At 41.8% G+C, this 22,225-nt stretch overlaps 2 protein-coding genes across 3 annotated transcripts; one reads left to right on the top strand and one right to left on the bottom strand.

Moving 5' to 3' along the window:
* Positions 1-3,178, top strand: endog (endonuclease G). Of its 2 annotated transcripts, none has more exons than XM_047381462.1 (6): positions 1-322; positions 1,842-2,035; positions 2,126-2,249; positions 2,498-2,607; positions 2,721-2,802; positions 2,879-3,178. In XM_047381462.1, exons 1-6 carry the CDS (start codon positions 143-145, stop codon positions 3,074-3,076), a joined length of 888 nt encoding a protein of 295 aa, XP_047237418.1. In that variant the 5' UTR covers positions 1-142; the 3' UTR covers positions 3,077-3,178. The 2 variants fall into 2 exon arrangements, with proteins under 2 accessions (XP_047237418.1, XP_047237417.1); XM_047381461.1 differs by having other exon boundaries at positions 2,108-2,249.
* A 117-nt stretch (positions 3,179-3,295) lies between these two features.
* On the bottom strand, positions 3,296-21,260 carry LOC124877865 (transcription termination factor 1-like). The gene is made up of 11 exons (XM_047381460.1): positions 21,128-21,260; positions 17,138-17,929; positions 15,992-16,116; positions 15,559-15,744; positions 15,266-15,344; positions 15,023-15,147; positions 14,755-14,950; positions 10,615-10,707; positions 10,144-10,209; positions 9,940-10,025; positions 3,296-3,629 (listed from the first exon to the last, which is right to left on the bottom strand). Exons 2-11 carry the CDS (start codon positions 17,926-17,928, stop codon positions 3,451-3,453), a joined length of 1,926 nt encoding a protein of 641 aa, XP_047237416.1. The 5' UTR covers position 17,929; positions 21,128-21,260; the 3' UTR covers positions 3,296-3,450.
* Between the last annotated feature and the right edge of the window lie 965 nt (positions 21,261-22,225).

Below are 22,225 nucleotides of genomic sequence, written 5' to 3'. Positions count from 1 at the left end.
ACCAAACACCGGAAGTTACCTTACAGTGCAACCTTCAAAACAACCTTCCTGGACTTATAGCTTCTGGACCTAAGATTTAAATTCAGATTACTTCAACAGTGGGGCTGCAGAAGCGGTCCGGTTCGGCTGATCCTCCGAAACCATGAAGCTTCTGCGGCGAACCGGAGCCACATTGTTGTTCGGAGCGGGACTCGGAGCAGCAGTAAACCATCTGCTCAGTTTCAGAGGACGGGCTGAGGAGGAGCAGAAAGCCGGTCTGTTGAGATTGGTTCCGGTCCTACCGGTACCGGAGCCTCTGACCGTCCGGGCCTCCGAACTCACCGTGAGTGAATAACTGTGTATGTGAGTCGCTCAGGAAGGAGCGGATCAATTCAGTTTATTTATTTAGCGCCAATTCACAGCACGTCGTCTCAAGGTTCTTGTCCGTGTTAGGAGAACAGAAACCTCCTCAACCTTCCTGTCTTCATTCTCTGGACCTTGTGCTGACATGTGGATTGAACCCTGTCCTGTCTGACCATTTCTTAATAACCTTTGAGTTTAATTTAACCGAGTACTCCACATCTGAAAGAAAATTTCATTATAATAGATCATTATCAGGCGATGCTGTAACAACCTTTAAAGAATCTGTTCCACTTTTAATTTCCTCATTATCACTGAAAAACACAGTGGAGGGCAATAATTCTGTTTCTGCCTCTTCACAAATTGATTCTCTTGTTCATAGTGTTTCTTCATCATTGCGTGATGCATTAGACAATGATGAAGAAGGTAATCATTAATAGGAGGCTCCTTGGTTTAATTCAGAGCTGCGTACTTTAAAGCACAATGTTAGAAAATTGGAGAGAAAATGGCGCTCTACACACCTAGAGGATTCCTACTTAATCTGGAAAAATAGCCTACTGTTGTATAAAAAGACACTTCACCAAGTTAGAACAGCTTATTTCTCATCATTAATAGAAGAGAACAAGAATAATCCTAGGTTTCTCTTTAGTACAGTTGCTAAACTTACTCAGAGTCATAGCTCTGTTGAACCATCCATTCCCTTAGCTCTTAGCAGTCATGACATTATGGGATTCTTCTTAAATAAAATTGATTCTATTAAAAATAAAATCTTTGACATACTCCTGAAGATGATTACTTCATCCTCAGCAAGTGAGACAACATTGGAAATAACTGCAGAACCTGATCTGTTCTCTCAAACCTCCAGTCGGTCGTGGCAGATGGCCGCTCACACTGAGCCTGGTTCTGGTTCTGCTGGAGGTTTCTTCCTGTTAAAAGGGAGTTTTTCCTCTCCACTGTCGCTACATGCATGCTCAGTATGAGGGATTGCTGCATGTCAGGGACTAAACCCAAGCAGCTGGGTTTCCTTAGAAACCAATCTGAATAATAAACAAAACTGAAACAGATTTTTGAAGTCTGGAAGTCTCAGAACCCACCAGTCAACAGTGAACCGCTGTGAGAGTCGAGACTAACTGCAGGTTTCAGTTGGTTAATAGAAGTGAAAAGTTTATTAATCCGATTGTTTCGTGTTTGAACGGATTCTGTTCAACTAGGAATAAAAAAGATGAAGACAGGCAGCGATGAATGTCTGAACCGCTTTTAAAGTGACACAGAGAGCATTTGAGGTTCCTGCGGTTCCTCACAGACAGAACCTAAAACGGCTCCAGGCGTGACCTGCTCAATAACTGTTATCCAAGACATTTTGGACATTTTAACTTCAACCCAAAACTTAGGTTTTTCTGCAAGGACAGATCGTCCGATGGTTGAGTCGGCCCTGAACTGGAACTGATTGATGGTTCTGATCCAAACACTGCACTGAATGGTTTGTCTCCTTCTGAGTCCAGGTGAGTCCAGGTAACTCTGGAGCTGTGATGAAGTACGGCTTCCCCTCTTTGGCCAATATCAGATCCAGAGAGTCCTACATCACGTCGTATGATCCTCGCACACGCACTGCATCCTGGGTAATAGAGAGGCTAAACCCCGCCTCGCTGACAGGTGCGTCAGACAGGAGACTCTGTGAGTTCAAAGAGGACGACAGGTGAGGACCTCTGTGGACAGGTAAATCGGGGCTGCTTGGTAGAGTTTAACACGTGATGTGTTTCATCGACAGCGTTCACGTCTTCCACAGAGCCACCAATGCAGACTACAGGGGGAGTGGCTTTGACAGGGGTCACCTGGCTGCTGCAGCCAATCACAAGTGGAGTCAAAAGGCCATGGAGGACACCTTCTACCTGAGCAACGTGGCTCCACAGGTAAAAGCACACCTGACACAGGTTAGAGGCAGGAAGCATAATGTCCTGCTGAGTCAATAATCAATACTCCAAGTGGAAAGCAGTTCCTAAGATGTTTGATCACTGATGGATCAGTGAGGCCAGTTCGAGACAAACCTGGAGAGCAGCACAGATTACACCTGCCCAGCTCCATCCGTTGGATCCTACCCACCTAAAGTTCTAAACTGGTCAGAATTATTGAATTTACTCCACCTGCTGTGTGTCTGCAGAACCCTAATCTGAACCAAAACACCTGGAACAACCTGGAGAAGCTCTGCCGCTCTCTGACCAAACACTACCTCAATGTCTATGTGTGCACGGGCCCCCTCTACCTGCCCAGGTAACATTACCGCACCCAATCACAACCTGCCCAGGTAACTCCACCTAGTCCTTTGAAAACATTTCAGTGCTTGGGGGTGGAGTTTAAAGACTCTAGATGTGATTGTATTTCAGGCAGGAAGATGATGGAAAACTCTATGTCAGGTACCAGGTGATTGGCTGTAACCATGTTGCCGTGCCTACACACTTCTTTAAGGTAAGACTCAAATCTCTGTTGATGTTGTCAGCACACCAGTCTGTCTTCTCAGTCCACCCCACCCTGGTCTCCTCAGGTGCTGATTCTGGAGCAGGCTGATGGGAAGGGGGTGGAGCTTCGCTCCTATGTTTTACCAAATGAACCAATCGATGAGAAGGTTCCTCTTGAGCGTTTTCTGGTTCCAATAGAAACCATCGAGCGAGCGTCTGGACTCCTGTTTGTTCCAAACATCATGAAGAGGACAAGTAGCCTGCAGGCCATCAGCAACAAGTGAACTACAGTATCCAGGATCCCCTGCTGCAGTCTGTCATGGGGATGTGTTGTCACTTCCTGTAGTTTTGCTGCTATTTATTTTATTAAAGTCTGCTAATCTGAATGTGTGCAACTGATTTGATACATTTATTTTAATTCATATTCTGCCGTTACTGCAGTCAGTCCCTGCGTGATCAGCCAAGCAGGTCAAACATGTAAATGTATTTCTTTCAAAATAAAATCTTGAGAACAGAAACATTTATTCAGTTTGGTAAATACATGTTGAATTTCACAATAAAGGCATCTGCCAGTCCACTTCCTGTCCAGGGTTAAAGCTCACCCCGTTCGTGGATGGAGGCAGGTCCTGTGAACCAATCAATGTGTTCCGATTGGAGGTCAGCTGTTGTTCACTTCCTCGTCGTCGCTGTCGTCTTCCACGTCCGAGTTAAAGATGTCTATTAGCTGATACCTGTCCTGCTGCTGCTGCTCCCGTAGCCCCACCCACGACGTGCTGTGGGACCTCAGCCTCTTCTGCAGGAACGGAACCACGTGATGGTACAGGAAGTCGATGATCTCTAAGGTCGGAGATGGAGAGGACGCATAAGAAACTAATCCTTGTTCTAACACCTGAGGATCATCTCAGCTTGTACTTGGACAGAAAGTTTCCTCTGCAAAGCAAACTGATTTTTAGAGATTTCACAAAGTAAAATCTGTAGAGTTAATATAAATTGTTGACTGGTACATATCAAGACACCTTTATTCATTTTTTATTTATTCAAATGTTTATTGAAAGACGAAGCAGAACCCATTTCATTTTCAGAAGTTGCAAGAGTTTTGTGTATATATACATACATGGGTATAATACATACATATTATAGACAAATATTAATTAATAAATAATAATTAAGAAACCATACACAAATGGGTGCAGACATTTTTCAGAATTGTTTGATTTTTATTTTATGTAAATGTAAGTTTCTCCATCTAAAAAATATCTTGGATCACTTTTATCCAGTTTTTTTGTCTATTTATGAGTGCTTCGTTTCTGAGTAATTACCTTTTTACTGGCAGCTCACGTAATCTTGAATATTTATCTTTTGCTGATTCCTTTCACACCATTTTTCCCAGAAGAGGTTGGAAAAATTGTTAAGTTAGTTTCAAATTTTAGGGGCACTTTCGTTTTAGTGACCTCATTGACACTTTGCCTAATTCTGCTCCAGTACCAGGACCATTTCGGGCAAATCCAAAAGACGTGTGGAAGCTTAAAGCTTTGTTTGATTAGATTAAAAGTGTTATTGTTTTTAGCATTACAAGATGAATTCTGTGAATAATTGTTCACTCTGAGTAAACATGCAAGCCGTCTGGAAACAGATTACAGTTCATCCAAGTCAGAGTGACATCAATTCAGCAGTCCAGTTTAGCTCAGGAATGAGGAGTTGACCAAAATAATGAGAATCTTATTATAAACTGTCACGTAGGCTAATCTGATATTTTCCAGATGTTCGGCTGGAGTTGGATTCCCGGAACCCCAACTGAGATTTAATGTTGTAGATGCCAAAAAGTTTTACGTAAATGAGTATGATGATTCCAATTGGTCAAGAGGACCCCAATACACATCAATGCTTCGTATCTGTATAAAAACCGCCCTTTAAGGACTGAAAAACAGGTATTGGGATTTTGATGAAGATGTTTTTGTGCGCTGTGAGAAATAAAAGTTCCCTCCCGTGATGGCTGTGAAGAGAGATATATCTGAGTTCTGTGTTAATCATTTTAGCTCAGTGATAAGACCGCACTCTCCTACACATGATATTAGTTAAACAGTTAAATAGAATATTCGTCACATCATCAATATGGATATGAATTTTACCTTCCTTCACCCATTTTTCTTTAATATCCAGCGTATTCTCACCTTCTATGTTTTGCAGTATTTGATATCAACTTGTTATTGGGACTTGGATATTTTTAGAAATACCTAAGATATTTAAAATATCAAAAAAGGGCCTATGTGGGTTCGTTCGTTCGTCATCTTCCGCTTATCCAGGACCGGGTCGCGGGGGCAGCAGACTCAGCAGAGACACCCAGACGTCCCTCTCTCCAGACACCTCCTCCAGTTCCTCCAGGGGGAGCCCAAGGCGTTCCCAGGCCAGCCGAGAGACATAGTCCCTCCAGCGTGTCCTGGGCCGTCCCCTGGGCCTCCTCCCGGTGGGACGTGCCTGGAACACCTCCCGAGGAAGGCGTCCAGGAGGCATCCGGTATAGATGCCCGAGCCACCTCAACTGGCTCCTCTCGATGTAAAGGAGCAGCGGCTCTACTCTGAGCCCCTCCCGGATGGCCGAGCTCCTCACCCTATCTCTAAGGGAGTGCCCGACCACCCTACGGAGGAAGCTCATTTCAGCCGCTTGTATCCGTGATCTCGTTCTTTCGGTCATGACCCAAAGTCTATCTAAATAGTGTCTAATCTGTAAGAAGCAGAAAAAGTCTGTATTGTCAAGACTATGGGTCTGTCTGATATCTTAAAAAGTCCTTAATCCGCCTATATGTAAAAGGTCGCTACAGTTCACCAAACCCAATTGGATCCATTTCTTAAAATGTGTTATCCGTTTTATTTGGAATAAAGTTCTGGTGGTTTGCTATCCATCTGATCAACAAAGATTCCTTATTTATCTTAACTCATTTTGTCCAGACATTAAATGCTGTTTCTGAGCATAAATTCAATTCTCCAAGATGTTTTATGAGATCTATATTTTTAATTGCTGATGGCAGAGGATTACTCTACGTTGCACTTTTAATCTTCTTCCATTTTGCTGTATAAGTTGGATTGCACCTTTGGACTTATATATTTATTTGTGCTGTCCTATGGTAACTTTTCATGTTGGGGAGAGTGAGGCCTCCATTATTGTTGGTTCGCTGTAAAGTTTTAAATCTGATCCTTGGGTGGTTTCCTTGCCATAAAAATCTGAAAATGATTTTGCTGCTGGGCTCTACTGGTATTGTTTGAAATAAATATAATAATTTTGACATTGTTATAATTTTTATAACTTCTACTCTGTGTAAAACAGGGCAATAAAGTCCACTATTAATGGGTCATAATTAACCTGGATAGTATTACTCATATCTTTTGGGATTGTTACTCTCAGGTATGGCATTGTTTCCCTTTTCCAATTTATTTGAAAAATCCATTTTTAAAATAAAACATTATCATCAGGTAAATAATCAAATGACAATGCCTGAGATTTGTGTGAATTCAGGCTATGGTGAAAACTGACCGTATTCCATCAGGATTCTATGTAATTCTGGTGAGCATTCATGTGGTTTCGCCAAGTAAATTAAAATATCATCTGCATAAAGAACTAATTTTTGTTCCTTCCAATTTATCTCAATGCCATCTATTTTAGAGTCCTCTCCAATCCATTGTGCCAAAGGTTCTATAAATATAGCAAACAGTAATAGTGACATTTAACATGCTTACCTACAACCTTGTTCAATATTTATAACCCTGATAATTCCCCATTCATTCAGATTTTCATATTGGATTTATTATTATTATTCTGCATTACTTTTGAGGAATTTAGAAGATAAATTAAATGGGAATAGGACTTTATATAGAAAGAACCAGTCTACACTGTTAAATGGTTTTTGAGCATCTAAACGTAATAAAACTGCTTGTTTGTGATATATTTTAATATAGTTGATCACCTGTGTTGTTCGCCTGGTCCGTCTTTTCTTTATAAATCCTGTTTGGTCTAAATCTATAACATTTGGGAGAATACAATTTTACCTCTTTTCCACTGGCTCCATTTGGCCCTACTCGACTCAACTCGGCCCGCTTTGGGAGCGTTTCAAGTACTGTTTTTCCGTACCGGTACCTAGTTTTTTGGTCCACGCTCCTGAGCAGGTCTGACTGGGACTGAGTCGGGACAACATGTGACACAAACAGACTGCTGTTCACTGATTGGCTGTGGATCCAGGAGGAATGAGAAGGTTTTCCAAGAGGCAGAGCAGGGAAAAGGTAATAAAACTCAATACACTATTATAATAAGGACCACAACGGCTGGAGTGGGTCAAACCCAAATATAATTTTACTATTTACTAATCATAAACCAGCCTGAAGGCTGAAAGAAAAGAAACAGGAGACATCAGCTGTCTGAACTACATGCAGATAGGGGGCGCTGTAGTTAATAACATCCTAAACCAGCTGATCACACATAAAATCAGCTGTTCAGACACAAACATTTCCCCCAAAACAAACCGCCATGAAACAGCGTGTTTGATTCTGACATTTACTGACGGTCCTTCAGAGAACCAGCGTCTGCCACCCCCCTCACATCAGAACCACTGAGCCTTATTTATAAGTTCCAGCTGGGCTGTGGTCCAGATAATTATCCCAGTGGATCATTTCATACATAAAAAACATATAGAAGATATTCTAGCAGATAAAATAATACAAACATTATTAGTATTTTTTTATTTTCTATTTATTATTTTCTATAATTTCGTGCTGATTACTTTAATAAGACACTAGCTATGTTTGCATGCACAACATTTCACGATCGGTTTAAAGAATCAGAGTCAGAATCAGCTTTATTGCCAAGTTCGTACAAACAAACAAGGAATTTGACTCACACTTTGCTCTTTGGTTTTGTTTTTGTATTACAGAATATAAATATTTACAATCTACAATGTAAAATGTATTCAGATTAAAAAACAAAAAATAATTGGATTATACTGTTTATATGGACATAAGTAATCAAAATAAAATGGCTCATCGGACTAAAAATGTGTTGTGTAAACTTGCTGATCAGAATATTCTGTTAGCATCTAGCCAGAGCGTTTAGCCATTCAAGCTGGAAATACGTCACGCTGATGCGGGGTGCACATGCGCACTTAGGTCACCTCGCCTCATTCTTAACTTGATCCTGTAGGGTTAAGGATCGGATTGTTAATCGTCATAAACCACCCCTCTCAGTCGATCCTGCCGAATCCGATCCGAATAGAACGACTGACATGTTTACATGACACATTTTTACTCGGATTGGCCGTTTATTCCGATTATTTATGTCCATGTAAACGTAGCTAATGCCACACAGCAACATTAATAGTGCCACAGTGCACTACACTGATGTCTTCAGCCACCATAGCTCCAGCCGTCAGCGGGTCGGGGAAAACTGATCAGGTACCGAGTAGAGCGAAACCGAGTGGATTGACATGTTTTTTTAAGTACCACAAGATAACATTTGTTGTGAATTGGCACCATATAAATATAGTAAATTTAATTTAAATATGAATACACGACATGTCACAAGTGCTGGTCGCACCCTATAACCACTGGATAGACTCCGAATCATCACCAAAATTAGAAATATCCTGTCCAGGTGTGACGCTGAAAAACTAGTCCATGCATTTGTTACTTCAAGGCTGGACTATTGTAATTCTTTACTATCAGGATGTCCACAAAATGCAGTTAAAAGCTTTCAGCTGATTCAAAATGCTGCAGCAAGAGTTCTGATGAAAATTAAAAAGAGAGATCATATTTCTCCTATTTTAGCTTCCCTTCATTGGCTCCCTGTTAAATCCAGAATAGAATTTAAAATTCTCCTCCTCACATATAAAGCCCTTAATGATCTAGCTCCATCATACATCAGAGATCTGATTGGTCCATATGTTCCTAACAGAGCACTTTGTTCTCAGACTGCAGGTTTACTGGTGGTTCCTAGAGTCTCTAGAAGTAGAATGGGAGGCAGATCCTTTAGTTATCAGGCTCCTCTCCTGTGGAACCAGCTCCCAGTTTTAGTCCGTGAGGCAGACACCCTGTCTACTTTTAAGGCTAGGCTTAAAACTTTCCTTTTTGATAAAGCTTATAGTTAGATTATTATAGTTAGATGGTTATTCTGCTATAGGCTTAGGCTGCTGGAGGACGTAATGACCACTTTCACCCTCTTCGCTACATTCTCATACTACTCTCCAATTCTGCATTATTTGCTGTTATTTCAGCTTTTAACTTTGTTCTCTCTTTTCTCTTCCTAGAAGCTACACCTGGCCTGACTCTGTGTCTACCTGTGACACCTTTCTGGAGAGGGGCATCGTCCGAGCTTCTGCAGGCAACAACTTAATGCTCACCCTCTACCGATGATCCACATAGCCCTGTCTTTCAGTGTTTAACCCTTTCTCTCTCCTAGACATGGCTACTGACTGAGCTTCTACTGTAACTAACTCTATGTTCTCTCTTTCAGACTCTAACCTTGAAAACTGGATCAGAGTTTATCTGTTCTTTCTTTCTAGATGAAACGACTAAAGGAGCTACATCCATTAACATTTACTTTTCCTTCCCATAGAAAGTACTCCTGGATCAGTGCTTCTTTGTTCTCTTTGTGTCTCTGCTCTGTTCTCTCAAACCCCCAGTGGGTCGTGGCAGATGGCCGCTCACACTGAGCCTGGTTCTGGTTCTGCTGGAGGTTTCTTCCTGTTAAAAGGGAGTTTTTCCTCTCCACTGTCGCTACATGCATGCTCAGTATGAGGGATTGCTGCAAAGTCAACACCAGTGACTGTCCACTGTCTCTACATGCTCATCCAGGAGGAGTGAATGCTGCAAGTCACTGACTGGATGCAATCTGCTGGGTTTTCTTAGAAAAGCATTTAACCAACTTGAATTAGAAACTGAATCTGACTGAACTGTTTGATAACTAGCATCAATTGGAATGTTTGAACTTGACTTGGAATCTGAATGATTCGATTAAATTAACCTTGTACGATGCCTTGAGACAACATGAATTGGTGCTATATAAATAACCTAAAGTGAGACCTGGCCCCCAAGAGAACTATTTGAACTGTAACTACAGCTGAATTATAAAGTAATTGAGTAGGATGACAAAGTACCTCAATACTCACCTTGAAATGACAAAGAGTGGGAGTGTGGAACTTTGCGTTGCTTCAGTCTGTTGAACATTCGCTGGACGCTCCATGTAGTCACCTCACTGCAATGCAATACTATAGTCAGTGCTACACAATACTACAGACTGTACCACTCACAGCACTAAAGTCAGTACTCTGGAGTAGTTTCAGCTTTAGCAGCTATTTGACTTTTGACCTCACCCGACAGCCTGAGCAACCTCTTCCCAATTGATGTCTGCGGCATCCTCCACAGATGTGTTGTACAACCTGAGAAACAGAGACAGGTGGACACAGACACACAATTGGAGTTAAAACCCACTGTTGCAGTTAGAACACACTACTAGTTACAACAGGCTCCTTCAGTTAGAACCCAGTGCTACAGATAGAACAGGATTCAAAAGTAAGAGCTAGATTACGGCTGAAAATATGGCAGCACACTTTTGGTTCTGATGTTGGTTTTGTGTGTACACAAATTAAAGCAAACAAGGCATCCCATGATGCTTAAACATTTAGAACTGCTGATGCAAGCACCAGTTCCTTGCATCCACATGCATGTTTCTGAAAAACTGGACCCCATCAAAACAGAGACCCATTTCAGTGGCTCACATGTTCTAGTTCCTGCTTTCAATCACAGGTGACTGGGTGTGTCTTGTGACTGTCGTGTGACCTTACGTAGTGATTAGGTGGATTTTGGCTTCATAACCATCAGCTCCTCTGTTGAAGACATTTCCGTACCATGTCAAGCGGTGCTCCAGGAAGAACAGCCTGCAACACATACAGTATGCACATCAAAGAACTGTGGTATATATTACTGGATTGGACATGGCCTATTAGCCGCTATAGTGACATGCACACCCAGGTACCATTGCAGGATGAGCAAGCTTCTGTCATAGCGCCCTGATTTCTTCTTCGATTTTTATAAAGAATGGCTCAAATTAAAGCTGAGAAGATTGCAGATGCTTTGATAAATATAAATATGTACTGTCCTTTAACATAAATCAGTAAGTAGTGTGGGAGCTGTGCATTATAGTGAATAGTGTTGACAGGTATTGCTGTGTTGCTGATGACAATGTCGACGTCCCGAAATGCAGACGGGGGGCAGGAAGTACATGCAGTTGTACACTAACCCGTTTCCTTCTGTTGATTCGGTGTCAACTGGCCTAAATTCTCTGCCGTGTACGGTTGATGCAACAGCTCCAATCAGGAGTAAGATAAAGCTTTTATTCATGTTCTGAAAGTAGTTCATTTAAAAAAAACCTACTTAAAAAAGATGACAAAGGTGGATCAACAATCTACAGCTAAAAACAGGAGGTGCGGAAACAGATAATGCAAGAGTTTGCAGCAACCTCTTTCTAACAGGTAAGGATGCTACCATTTATTCAATCATATTTTCAGATATTTTATTAGACAGTTACTTAGAAAGACAAGTATGTACATATACTGTAGATCTCTGCAAAAGGTTTACGTACATTGGAGAAATGTAGTGTCATCAACATAAACATTCAACTCTAGGACAAATTTGGGTTTACAGAAGCTAAATAAATTATGTACAAGTAGATCCAAGCACATAGAAATAACTGTGGTTAACTCGTTGATAGCGTTAGTGATACCATTGTTATCATTGGCTAATTACTTAAAATAGCACAACTCACTACTCACCCCGGCAGAAACAAGACAGCCATTTAAAGCTTCTTTTGGTCCTAAATGGTTGACCCAATCTGAAACAACATAATTGTAGGCTTCGAGGCTTTTGAAAGCTTTCATTTGGCTCGCCGTATAATACAAGGTCTGCAGAACCAGATAGTTTGTTATGTCAATCGCCTTGACGCCAGGTAAATCCTCCAGATTATATGACAGCCTGTTTTATTAAGACTATATGGGTCATATCCTAAATGTATGCATATTTTTCCGCGATATCTCATCTGCGGCAGCCTATTTAAGGCATTAGCATACCCGCTGTGATCCATTTCACTGTTTTTTGAACCGGAGGAAATCACTTCCTGCCCCCCATCTGAATTTCATGCGTCATCCGGTTCATGTGACTGCAACCCAGCAATACCTACTGTGCTATTAAATTCAATTTAATTAAAAAATACATTATTCACCCCAAAGGGAAATTAAATGTTGTTATATCTCATATTATGAAGGTTTCCTCAAAGAGTCGTTGTAGATGCTGATGGCTGTGGGCAGGAAGGATCTCCTGTAGCGCTCCGTCTTACAGCAGATCTGAAGAAGCTTCTGACTGAAGACGTTGTTGTAGGACAGTCTGATGAAGATGCTCAGGGTTCTCCATAATGTTAATCATTTTATAAAGAATCCATCTTTGCACAATCATCTCTTGGGGCTACAGAAGCATTTCCAGAACACAGCCAGCTTTTTAAGATCCTGGTTCTGATGCTGCTATCCCAAAAGAGATTACACTCCACAAGAGACTTATAGAAGATCTGCAGCATCTTGCTGGAAACACTGAAGGACCTAAAGTTCCTCAAGAAGTACAGTCTGCTCTGTCCCTTCTTGTAGATGGCTTCACAGTTGCATCTCCACTCCAGTCTGTTGTCCAGGTTAGAGTACCGTCCCCTGTGGTGCTCCTGTGCTGCTGACTACCTGGTTAAACTCACAACCCTTCAGTCTCACAAACTGTGGTCTGTTTGTCAGGTAGTCTTTGATCCAGGAGATTGTTGAGGCCTCTTCCTGAGTCTTCTGGAGTTTCTGACAAAGCAAATCAGGTTGGATTGTATTAAATGTTCTGGAGAAATCAAAGAACATGATCCTCACAGAGCTGCTGGCTTTGTCCAGATGACAGTGGGTTTGTTGAAGCAGGTGTTTGATGGCATCTTCAACTCCAACTCCACAGCAATAAGCAAACTGAAAGGTGGTTCTGATGGTTTATTATTTAATGGAGCATCAGCACCTTCTGGTTGAAGGCAAACGTAGAAGCAGAAGGGTTCATGGCTGAGGTAGAAGATAAAACATTTGAGGTGTGACGGAAAAGCTGTGGGCCAAAGGAAGATGGAATGTCTGTTTGGCTGTGAGCAGGAGAGGAGGATGCTGAGCTTGTTTCTGAACTGAACCTATTGAAGAATGTGTTCAGTTCATTGGCTCTGTCCAGACCTCCATCGGTCTGATCATCCTTCTGCTTGAAGCCTGTGATCTTCTTCATCCCTGACCACACATCTCTGATATTGTTTTGCTGGAGCTTGCTCTCCAGCTTCTTCTTGTACACCTTGCAGTCTCTTATCTTGACTTTAAGTTGCTTCTGTAAACTCCTAATAATAATAATAATAATTCTCTGTCTCCCTTCTGAAGGATCTTTTTTTCTTGTTAAGCAGGTCCTTCAGGTCACTGGTGACCCAGGGTTTGTTATTGGGGAAGCATCTCACGGTTCTGGTGGGGATGATGTTATCCACACAGAAGTTTATCCTCTCCATGTGGCTGGCACAGTGCGTTCCAGTCTGTAACCTCAAAGCAACCTTGCAGAGCTTCTTCAGATTCCTGTGACAATTTTCTCACAGTTAGTTTTATTACAGGTTGCCTCTGAACAAGGGCAGTGTCGGCAACAGCGGAAGATGGAACGTATACTGTTGCCAAAGTAACACTGGTGAACTCTCTGGGTAAATAATATGGACGACAACTTACTACTAACAGTTCAATACTGAACTGCAGAGACGACACTTCACAGTTACATGTCCTGGATTACACCATCTGTTGTTCACAAGTACTGCTAGTCCACCTCCTTTGTGTTTGCTGCTCCTCTTTAAATCTCTGTCTGCTCATATGGTCAGAAAGCCTGGCAGAGAGATGCTGGAGTCTGGGATATGATCCTGCAGCCATGTCTCTGTAAAACACATAATACTGCTTGCCCGGTACTCTGGCTGGGTCCTTTGTAGGGCTTGGAGTTCATCCAACTTGTTTCCCAACAATCTCGCATTGCCCATCGTGATCGATGGAAGAGATGGTTTGAATTTCCTCCTTCTCTCTTTTCTCCTGGTCTGCATCCACGGCGCAGAGCTCATCAGAGATTTGGGGTTATAGTTAAGGTATTATAAAGACCTCAATGCAGTCAATTGATTTTTAACAGGTCAAGCTGCATATTTGTGATTATTGTATCACAGTGTATTGGTTTCTGGCCTTGATGCTGAAATGTGTGAACTGCCGTATTAAAAGAAGGTTTGTTTGACTCCTGTCACCTAGGCTCAGGGGCGGACTGGCCATTGGGAGCACCGGGACCTTTCCCACTGGCCTGGTTTGCTCAGCTATCACTGAGGGGCAGAACCAGAGGCTCAGTTCAGTCTGCGTTTGATTTGTTTAAACAATCCATGCCGTTCACATGGCTGACTGAAGCTCCCAGACTGAAGACAGACACACCCTCCTTTCTTCGTCTGAGGTTGTTTGTCACAGCAGCACAGAGACACACAGAGACAGCCAAGGAGGAAAGGAGGAGCAGAGAAATAGAGGATAAAAAATAAGAAAGCACTGGCTGCCAATGCAGCAAATGCTGTAAATTAAAGTTTGTTCATAAGGGAGCAGGTAAGACATAAACATTAGTGGTAAAGAATGAAAACTCTAGCATAGCCTGTCTAGCAGAACTAGCTTAATGAGGTTAGTTTCACTTAACCAAAGGGGGCTGAAACAAACTAATAAAATTAATGTTACGTTTTTACGAGGATAATGCAAATTTTAGAATATGGTTAATGAATAGAATATGGAAAAAAATATTAGTATTAATGCTAAAATGTCGAGGAATTCAGATTTTGTGTACCCTTTATAAACAGCAGTATTATGTGGTAGTACAGCGGTAGTAAGGAAACTGACCATTTGGTGCGACACTGGATCCAGGACCGGGTCTGGACCTTTTGGCTGATTTCCCTCCAAGGAAGTTTTTTGCACAGTTGGTCTCTGCTCAGACCAGAACCAGGTAACCCTTTCCTGGCCTGAGCCTCCAGGTGCTCCCTGACTGCCTGCTTCAGCCGCCTTTCTTCGTCTGCACTCCAGACACCATGGCCAACTCCTGGACACCAACACAAGGGTCACATGACCAGTTCATGTCTGTGTAGCGAGAGCTTTAAATGTCATTTCGTACCGATTGTGGTGAAGCGTTTCTGCAGTGAGTAGGCGCTGCGGTCCATCTTCTCTGAAATCAGCTTCCAGTTGTTCCCATGGAGATTATGGAACCTGATCAGAGTCGCCAGCTCCTCCTCCGAGAACCTGATTCAAGAAAACAACATATGTTCTACAGCAAGCTCAGCTGTGGTTTATACAGTCAGTTTTACAGTGAAATATACAGTGGGGACTTCTCTAAAGAAATTAGGGTTTGATGTCTCACCTTCCCATGTGGTTCTTTTCATCAAACATCTTCAGGGCTCGAAGGTAAACCTGTTGGCATGGTCGAGGGATTTCATCCGCTGCACAAAGACAGACAGACGGAGGACAAAGACAAAAAGAAAGATGGAGTATCATCTCTCAATCAGCTGTTAGCTGTAATTTTGTTGGGTTAGAGTTAGGTTGCCGCAGCCCTTGTGGTCTGACAGTGTAACTGCACTTCCGGTTAGCTGTAGAAAATAGGGATAATGGAGAATTCAACATTGAGAACCTTACAGAAACAGTATGTATACATACCAATCCTTTCCATGAAGCGGTGTTCCTTCTTCAGTCTTGTGATGGTCACCTGCTCCTCTTTGAACCTCTTAGGAAACAGAAGCTTCTCTATAGAACTGATGCCTGTCAGAGCCATGAAGCCTGCTATGTTCTCTCTGATTTGCTGGTTCTCCTGCTCAGAGAACCTCCCAAAACGTGCAAGAACACCTGGAGGGGTATACAGAGCAAACACACACCTTTAAGTGCTGCTGACATTTTGGTGCCATCACCTTCAGTTCACGAGGAACGAAGATGCAGAAATCTTGCCCCAGCACAGCAACAGGAGTATGTAACCATTTAGCACAGCCAGTTTCAAAGACACCCTAGCATCAACAGGTCCACAAGTTCTCCCACAGGACAACTAGATACTTTTTTCTAATTAACAGGACATCTCTAGTGATTCCAGAACAAGTACCTTGCTGTTTGAATTTCCTGAAGCGTTGAAGGTCACATCTCAACATTTTCTTGATCTGACTGAGACATTTTTTCTTGATGTGAGGCATATATTCCTGCAGCTCCTCCACCAGCGCCCTGTTTACTCTGAAATACACCAGAACATTACTCAGATCCATCTCCACAGAACCACTTTACTTAACCATAGGTAACATACTGACAGGGCAGTAACTGACCATGATGTTCTGCTTGGGATGGGGGTTCTTCAGGTGGTTCCAGAGATAAACCAGGACCAGTGTTCTGTTGTTCATAAAGTCCACCTGGAAGCTTGTGTGGAACCGCCGTTTTGCCCCTTTTCCATTAGTACCTACCTTATTGGACTCAGCTTGGTCAGCTCTACACGGTTTGATTCATTTTTCTTTACATTTAAGTACCATCTCAGTGTGGGTGGGACCATCATAGCAAGCCAGCAACGTGATGTTATTAGTAGAGACACAAACACAACAATGGAGGACTTGCTACTCTTTGGCTGCTGTCAGACTCACAGTGGAAGATGATCCAGAGAAGGCTGAAGGCAGAAAAAAGAGGGACGCCATGGAGCGGTACCAGCTAGAGGACATGAGGGTAAGCTAACGCTACCTAACGCTAGCTTGCTATAGTGATCATATACACAATAAACCCAGCGTACAACGATTTAACGGTTGAAGATGTTAGTTATTAAAATATGCGGTAACTACTGACTCCGCCCCCTGACCAATCAGTGACCAACGGTCTTCAGATGTCACGTTTTCAGCACGGGTTGACTCGCTTGCCAGAAAACTGAACATCCAGAAGACCTGTCCCACAAAAAATGAGACCACAAGAAGATAGATCCAATAAAAGACATGTGGTGAAGACAGAGACAGATATTGAGATCTGATACGTAGTCTCTGTGTGGACCTCTACAGGAACTCAGAACACATCAGAGGAAATACACCTCATGTTCTAGAAGTGACAAACCTACTAACATAGCCCCGAGCTGGTTCTCCAAGTGGTTCTATGCTGGTTTTATGGAATCAGGTAAGGACAAACTCCAGGACAAGTCCTGGTTTAGACCTGGAACCATACTGCGGGAGAAGAACCACTATTGTGTCTGTTAGTTTTTTTTAATTTACCAATCATCACTCACTCTTCTTCATGGGTGCTTTTCATGTCTCCTTGCTTTGTTCTCTTCTTCTTCCTGTTTTCCTGGCTCATGGTCTCACCTCTCTTCTTCTTCGTCTTGGTGCTGCTGATGTTCGTTTCCTCAAAAGCTACAGCTGGAGTCATCTCCATCTTCTTCTTCTTCTTCTTCTTTTTCTTCTTCTGGTCATGTGTCGGTCCATCCGGAGGAGGAATCGCTTCTTCCTTCATTTCTTTATCCTTCTTCTTCATTGGAGTGTCGAGGTCAACAGCAGCACAAGGTTCCTCACAATGTTTCTTCTTTTTCTTCTTTTTCTTCTTCTGGTCATGTGTCGGTCCATCCGGAGGAGGAATCGCTTCTTCCGTCATTTCTTTATCCTTCTTCTTCATTGGAGTGTCGAGGTCAACAGCAGCACAAGGTTCCTCACAATTTTTCTTCTTTTTCTTGTCTTGATGCTGCATCAGTTCAGCAGTGGAAAGAAGGATGTTCTTCTCATCTGTGTGCCTTTTTTTCTTAGTTTTTTTCAGACATTGTTTCAGTCCACCAGAAGGAGAAAGGTTGACCTCCTCCTCTTTAAGGTCCTCGCCATGAGTGTTGGGGTTGACAGGAGCCGGATGTTCCTGTTGACTCGCTAACTTTCTTCTCTTCTTCTTTCTCTGACTTTCAGTCAGTTCATCAACATGATGAAGGCCCAACTTCTCCTCCCTTTTCCTCTTCTTCTTGTTATCAGGAGTGTTGCCAATGAGTTCAGCCGGATGTTCTTGCATGATCTCAGGCTTTCTCTTCCTTTCCATCATACTGTCAGGGAAGAAACAAACGGGTTAGGAGACATCTCTAAAGCAGAAGATGAAATGGACCCCTGGACGAGGAGGCGTTCACTTCCAGGGGTCCTGAGCCACAAGATCTGTTTCAGGAACATGAACAAATGTTGCAGTAAATTGGTTTTAAAGAGGCTCTAAAATTAAACGTTAGTCTAGACCTGTTTAATGACTGAATACCAAAAATGTGGGAATGTTGATTTTATCCAAGACGGCTGTGCTCTGACGTCGCTGACCAGGAGATCGACATTGTTGTAAAAACTTTCCACATAGAAACCTTTAAGAAATCCTGACAAATTTAAAAGCTTTCAGCTTCAGTTCTGTTCAAAGCAGAGACCAGTCATGTCACATTGGAGCTATCAGAGAACAATTCAGTTTCTTAACTCAATCAGAGCCAAGCTGAGCAGGCAGACTACAGTTCCCATCTCACCCAGGTGTCTGCATGATGTCAAAATGTGCTTTTCTTTTTCCTATTGCAAAAATTCACAATATTTCACTTTAACAGGTCCGGTTCTCAACTCCTTCAAGCTCGCTGTTGTTGATCCGGTAATAAAAAGGTGCCGTTTGGATCTGACACACTGTTTAGAAAATTATAGACCCTTCTCTAAGATTCGTTTACGTGAAGGTTCTTGAAAGTGTAGAAGTAGAGAAACTGGTTTCTGTTATGGAACAACAGGAGATTCATTCTGGCTTTCATCAGCCCCGCTCCACAGAAACCACCCTCCTAAAAGCTTCCAGAGAGATTTTGATGTCAATTGGGTCCAGAGCTTCCACAGAGATGGTTCTGCTGGATCTGTTTTTCACAACGCTGATCATAGTCAGTTGATCAGGTGTAGCTCTAGAGTGGTTTCACTCAAATAATTGTGGCAGAACATTCAGAGTTTTTGTAGACCAGATCAGGTCATGTGGTGTACCACAGGGCTCAGTCTTGGGACCTCTTCTGTTTGTATATTCCCCCCTAGGCCAAAAAATCAGGAAGGTTTCTGATGTGTCTTATTTTTATGCTGATGATATTCTGAAAGCAATATTTAAAGTTGTCCTCCTTAATAAACAATTGTGCCAGCATCAACAGTGGCTTTGTTTTAGGCTCCATACCTAATATCAAGCAATACCAGGGTGTACTGGGCTCTTCTAAAACCGTGGTGTTATCTTTGATTCGACCATAAATTTACCAAGTCCTTGGACATCTTTCCCAAAAATTAACCAGAACTCTGGTGTAAAAGCCATATAAGAGACGACTATTCATTCTTTCATCTTGACTACTACAACAGCCTTTTTGTGTGTTTAAACAGGAAGGTTCTTGACCATCTCCAGGCTTTAGGCAAACAAGAAAGAGACAATACGCCGGTTTTAATCTCCTTATATTGGCTACACGTATAGTTTACAATTCATTTTAAAATGTTACTCCTCACTTGAGGCCTGTGTTTTCAAGCTCCAGTCTTTATCTCCGACCTTTCAGAACCCGACGCCCTTTCTCGCCATCTGAGATCTTCTGGTTAAAGGCTGTTAATGTTTTCATGAACTCGTTTAAGACTAGAACAGATTCATAGCTGTGGCCCCAAGCAGCTGAACACCCATTGATTTTGACTGACTTGATTTGAGCTGTATGATTTAGGTTTTCAGTTCTGTTGTTTTATCTTTTGTTTTCTTATTTTTACTGTAAACGGTTTGTGGTTTTTGCTACTGTATATAAATAGTGGTTGCTTACTTACCTGAAATAAAACCTACACACTGCGTTTGTTTCCTTCATTTATAGCGATTCCTATAACGGAAGCTTCCTCTGGATGAACCAGAGGCTGAGAAGTGCATTGTGGGAAGATTTTAGTAGTTTCACTGTCTGGGCTAGGTTACCATGACAACATGGCCCCCAGGCACAAATGGTGCCAACCTGATCCAAGAGAACCTGGTTCTCAGCTTGGTGTTAGTCTGTCAGGTACACATACCCTGTATTTATGCATATTTTGATATATAAATACATTTCAATACTATAACAGCAGGAGCTGATGCATCTTCTCAGCGCTACATGACTCAGTTTGTTCTTTATTCCTTTAAACATTGACTCCTTTCATCACTGATAGCTGGACTTTATCAGGCTTTCTCAGATTTTTAAGAACTTTGGTTGCTTGATGTTTTGATGATCTGACTGACCGCTCTGCAATCATCCTTCTGTGTCCTTCTAACTGCTCAGAAGGTCTGGCCTCTCTCTGCGTGCTGTTGATTAAATAGCAAATCAGTCAACTAGTGATCCAAAAACCCGTTCCTCCACCCAGCAGAAGCCTGCAGACTCAAAGCAAGCCCACCTTCCTAGACCTCAACCAAGCTTAAACCAACAGTTGCAGGCAGCTCTGATCATTTGAATCTGTATCATACGCTAAAAATATTCTCATGGTAAAATTTATGAAAAAGACTTTCCTGAGACCATCTCTCTTCGTCTCCATGGAGACAATAAAACCAGAAGTCAGTGTTTTCTGAATTAAATATTTCTACTAAGGATGTTTATCTGTTTGAATGTAAATGTGTGTAACACAGCATGAGGGGCTGCTGTTGGAATCTGGAGGTAACAGGATGTAGGACCTGCAGAGGAGATAATCTGGGAGATGACTGCTCACCATGATTCTTTGGACCCTCACAGTTCTGAATGTTCTGACACAATCCTCTGAGTCTTGCCACTGTTACCCCAAACCACTCTGTGGGGACTCTATAATCAAATCTTCTGCTGTTCGCCCTCAGCACATAAGCTGTCCTCCATCTGATCCTAAAACGTTTATTTCAACCTTTAAAGAGGTAAAACTGACTTAGAACATCTCTGGAAATCAGCCATTTTGGATCAATTATGTCATTGTGAGGTTTCATATCCGGTTTACTTTAGATGAAAACAGTTGACGGGACGCCGACCTGCATGTTTGGAGGTTTTCACAGTTCAACATAACTCGCTGTTAAACGTGTTCCGCAGGGTTTCAGATCGGTTTGAAACCACATCAAACCGGTAATGGTTCCGCTCAGCTTCCCGCCACTGACTAGCGGCCTCTTCGTTCTGGTCACTGATCAGTCTGCTGATCCATTGTTTGCTAGACTCAAACTGGGTTGAAATAGATCGGAACCAGAACAGCAGTCTATGTTATCAGTCGATGACTGATCTTTGATGTGAACATTAAACAGGTTTAAACTTTTTTCTTACCTACTGAAAGCTCTGTCGCCGCACGCTGCTGCAACTAGTTTACTTCCTGTGTGAGGTCAGCGCATGCGCAGAGACAATCTTTCAACATCACGTGGCGTCATTCACAACCTCGCTAAGAATAAACGCCTTTTCCTCTTCTAAGCAGTGTTCTTCTTCTTCTGTGTTATTTTTGGCAGTTGGCAAATAACGTTATGATGTGCATTACCGCCACCTACTGGTATGGAGTGTGGTTCTTCATGGTTTTAAATCTTATTTACTATTACAACAATCAAATTCTATTTATTAATTTAGTGCTTTTGAAAAATCTAATTATAATTTGAATATGCTTGCTACCTAAACTTCTTTGCAAAGTATCTCTCAAAATAAAATTTTCTTTAATACCTACAAATTCTATCCTCAAAATTGTTCTTTCTTGTTCATATTTCTGACACTTCAATATTACATGTTCTATTGTTTCCTCCTCTCCACAATGATCACATTTTCCTGTATTATGTTTCTTCATCTTGAACAATGTAGAATTAAGTCCTGTATGTCCTATTCTTAATCTTGTAATTAATCTTTCCTCTTTTCTACTCCTTCCAGTTCTTACTTCTCCTACTATCTTGTTGATTCTGTAAAACCATCTTCCTTTCTTTTCTTCATCCCACCTTTTTTGCAACTCTTTCCTGATTCTCTGTTTAATTATATTTCTTGCCTCTGACCTATTAATATTAATTATAAAGTTAATGTTGTTTTGTGTTGCCTTCTTTGCCATCCTGTCCACCATCTCATTCCCTTCAACTCCTACATGTGCTGGTACCCATAAAAACACTAATATTAATCCCATTCTTTGTATTCTAAATAAAGTAAGTTTTATTTCCAACAAAATGTCTGGTCTACCCTCTGAATGATTATGTTTTAAACTTAATAATGCTGAACTTGAGTCTGAACAAATGATTGTTTTTAATGGTTTTATATCCTCCACCCACTGCACTGCTAACAATATGACTAATAATTCTCCTGAATATACTAATAATCCATCTGTAATTCTTTTTCCTACTTTTATTTTAAATTCTGGTATTATAAAAGCTACTCCTATTTTTTCATCTGTTTTTGATG

Source organism: Girardinichthys multiradiatus, chromosome 12 (genome assembly GCF_021462225.1).
Source record: "Girardinichthys multiradiatus isolate DD_20200921_A chromosome 12, DD_fGirMul_XY1, whole genome shotgun sequence".
Taxonomy (NCBI): domain Eukaryota; kingdom Metazoa; phylum Chordata; class Actinopteri; order Cyprinodontiformes; family Goodeidae; genus Girardinichthys; species Girardinichthys multiradiatus.
This window is presented reverse-complemented; position numbering and strand designations above follow the sequence as displayed.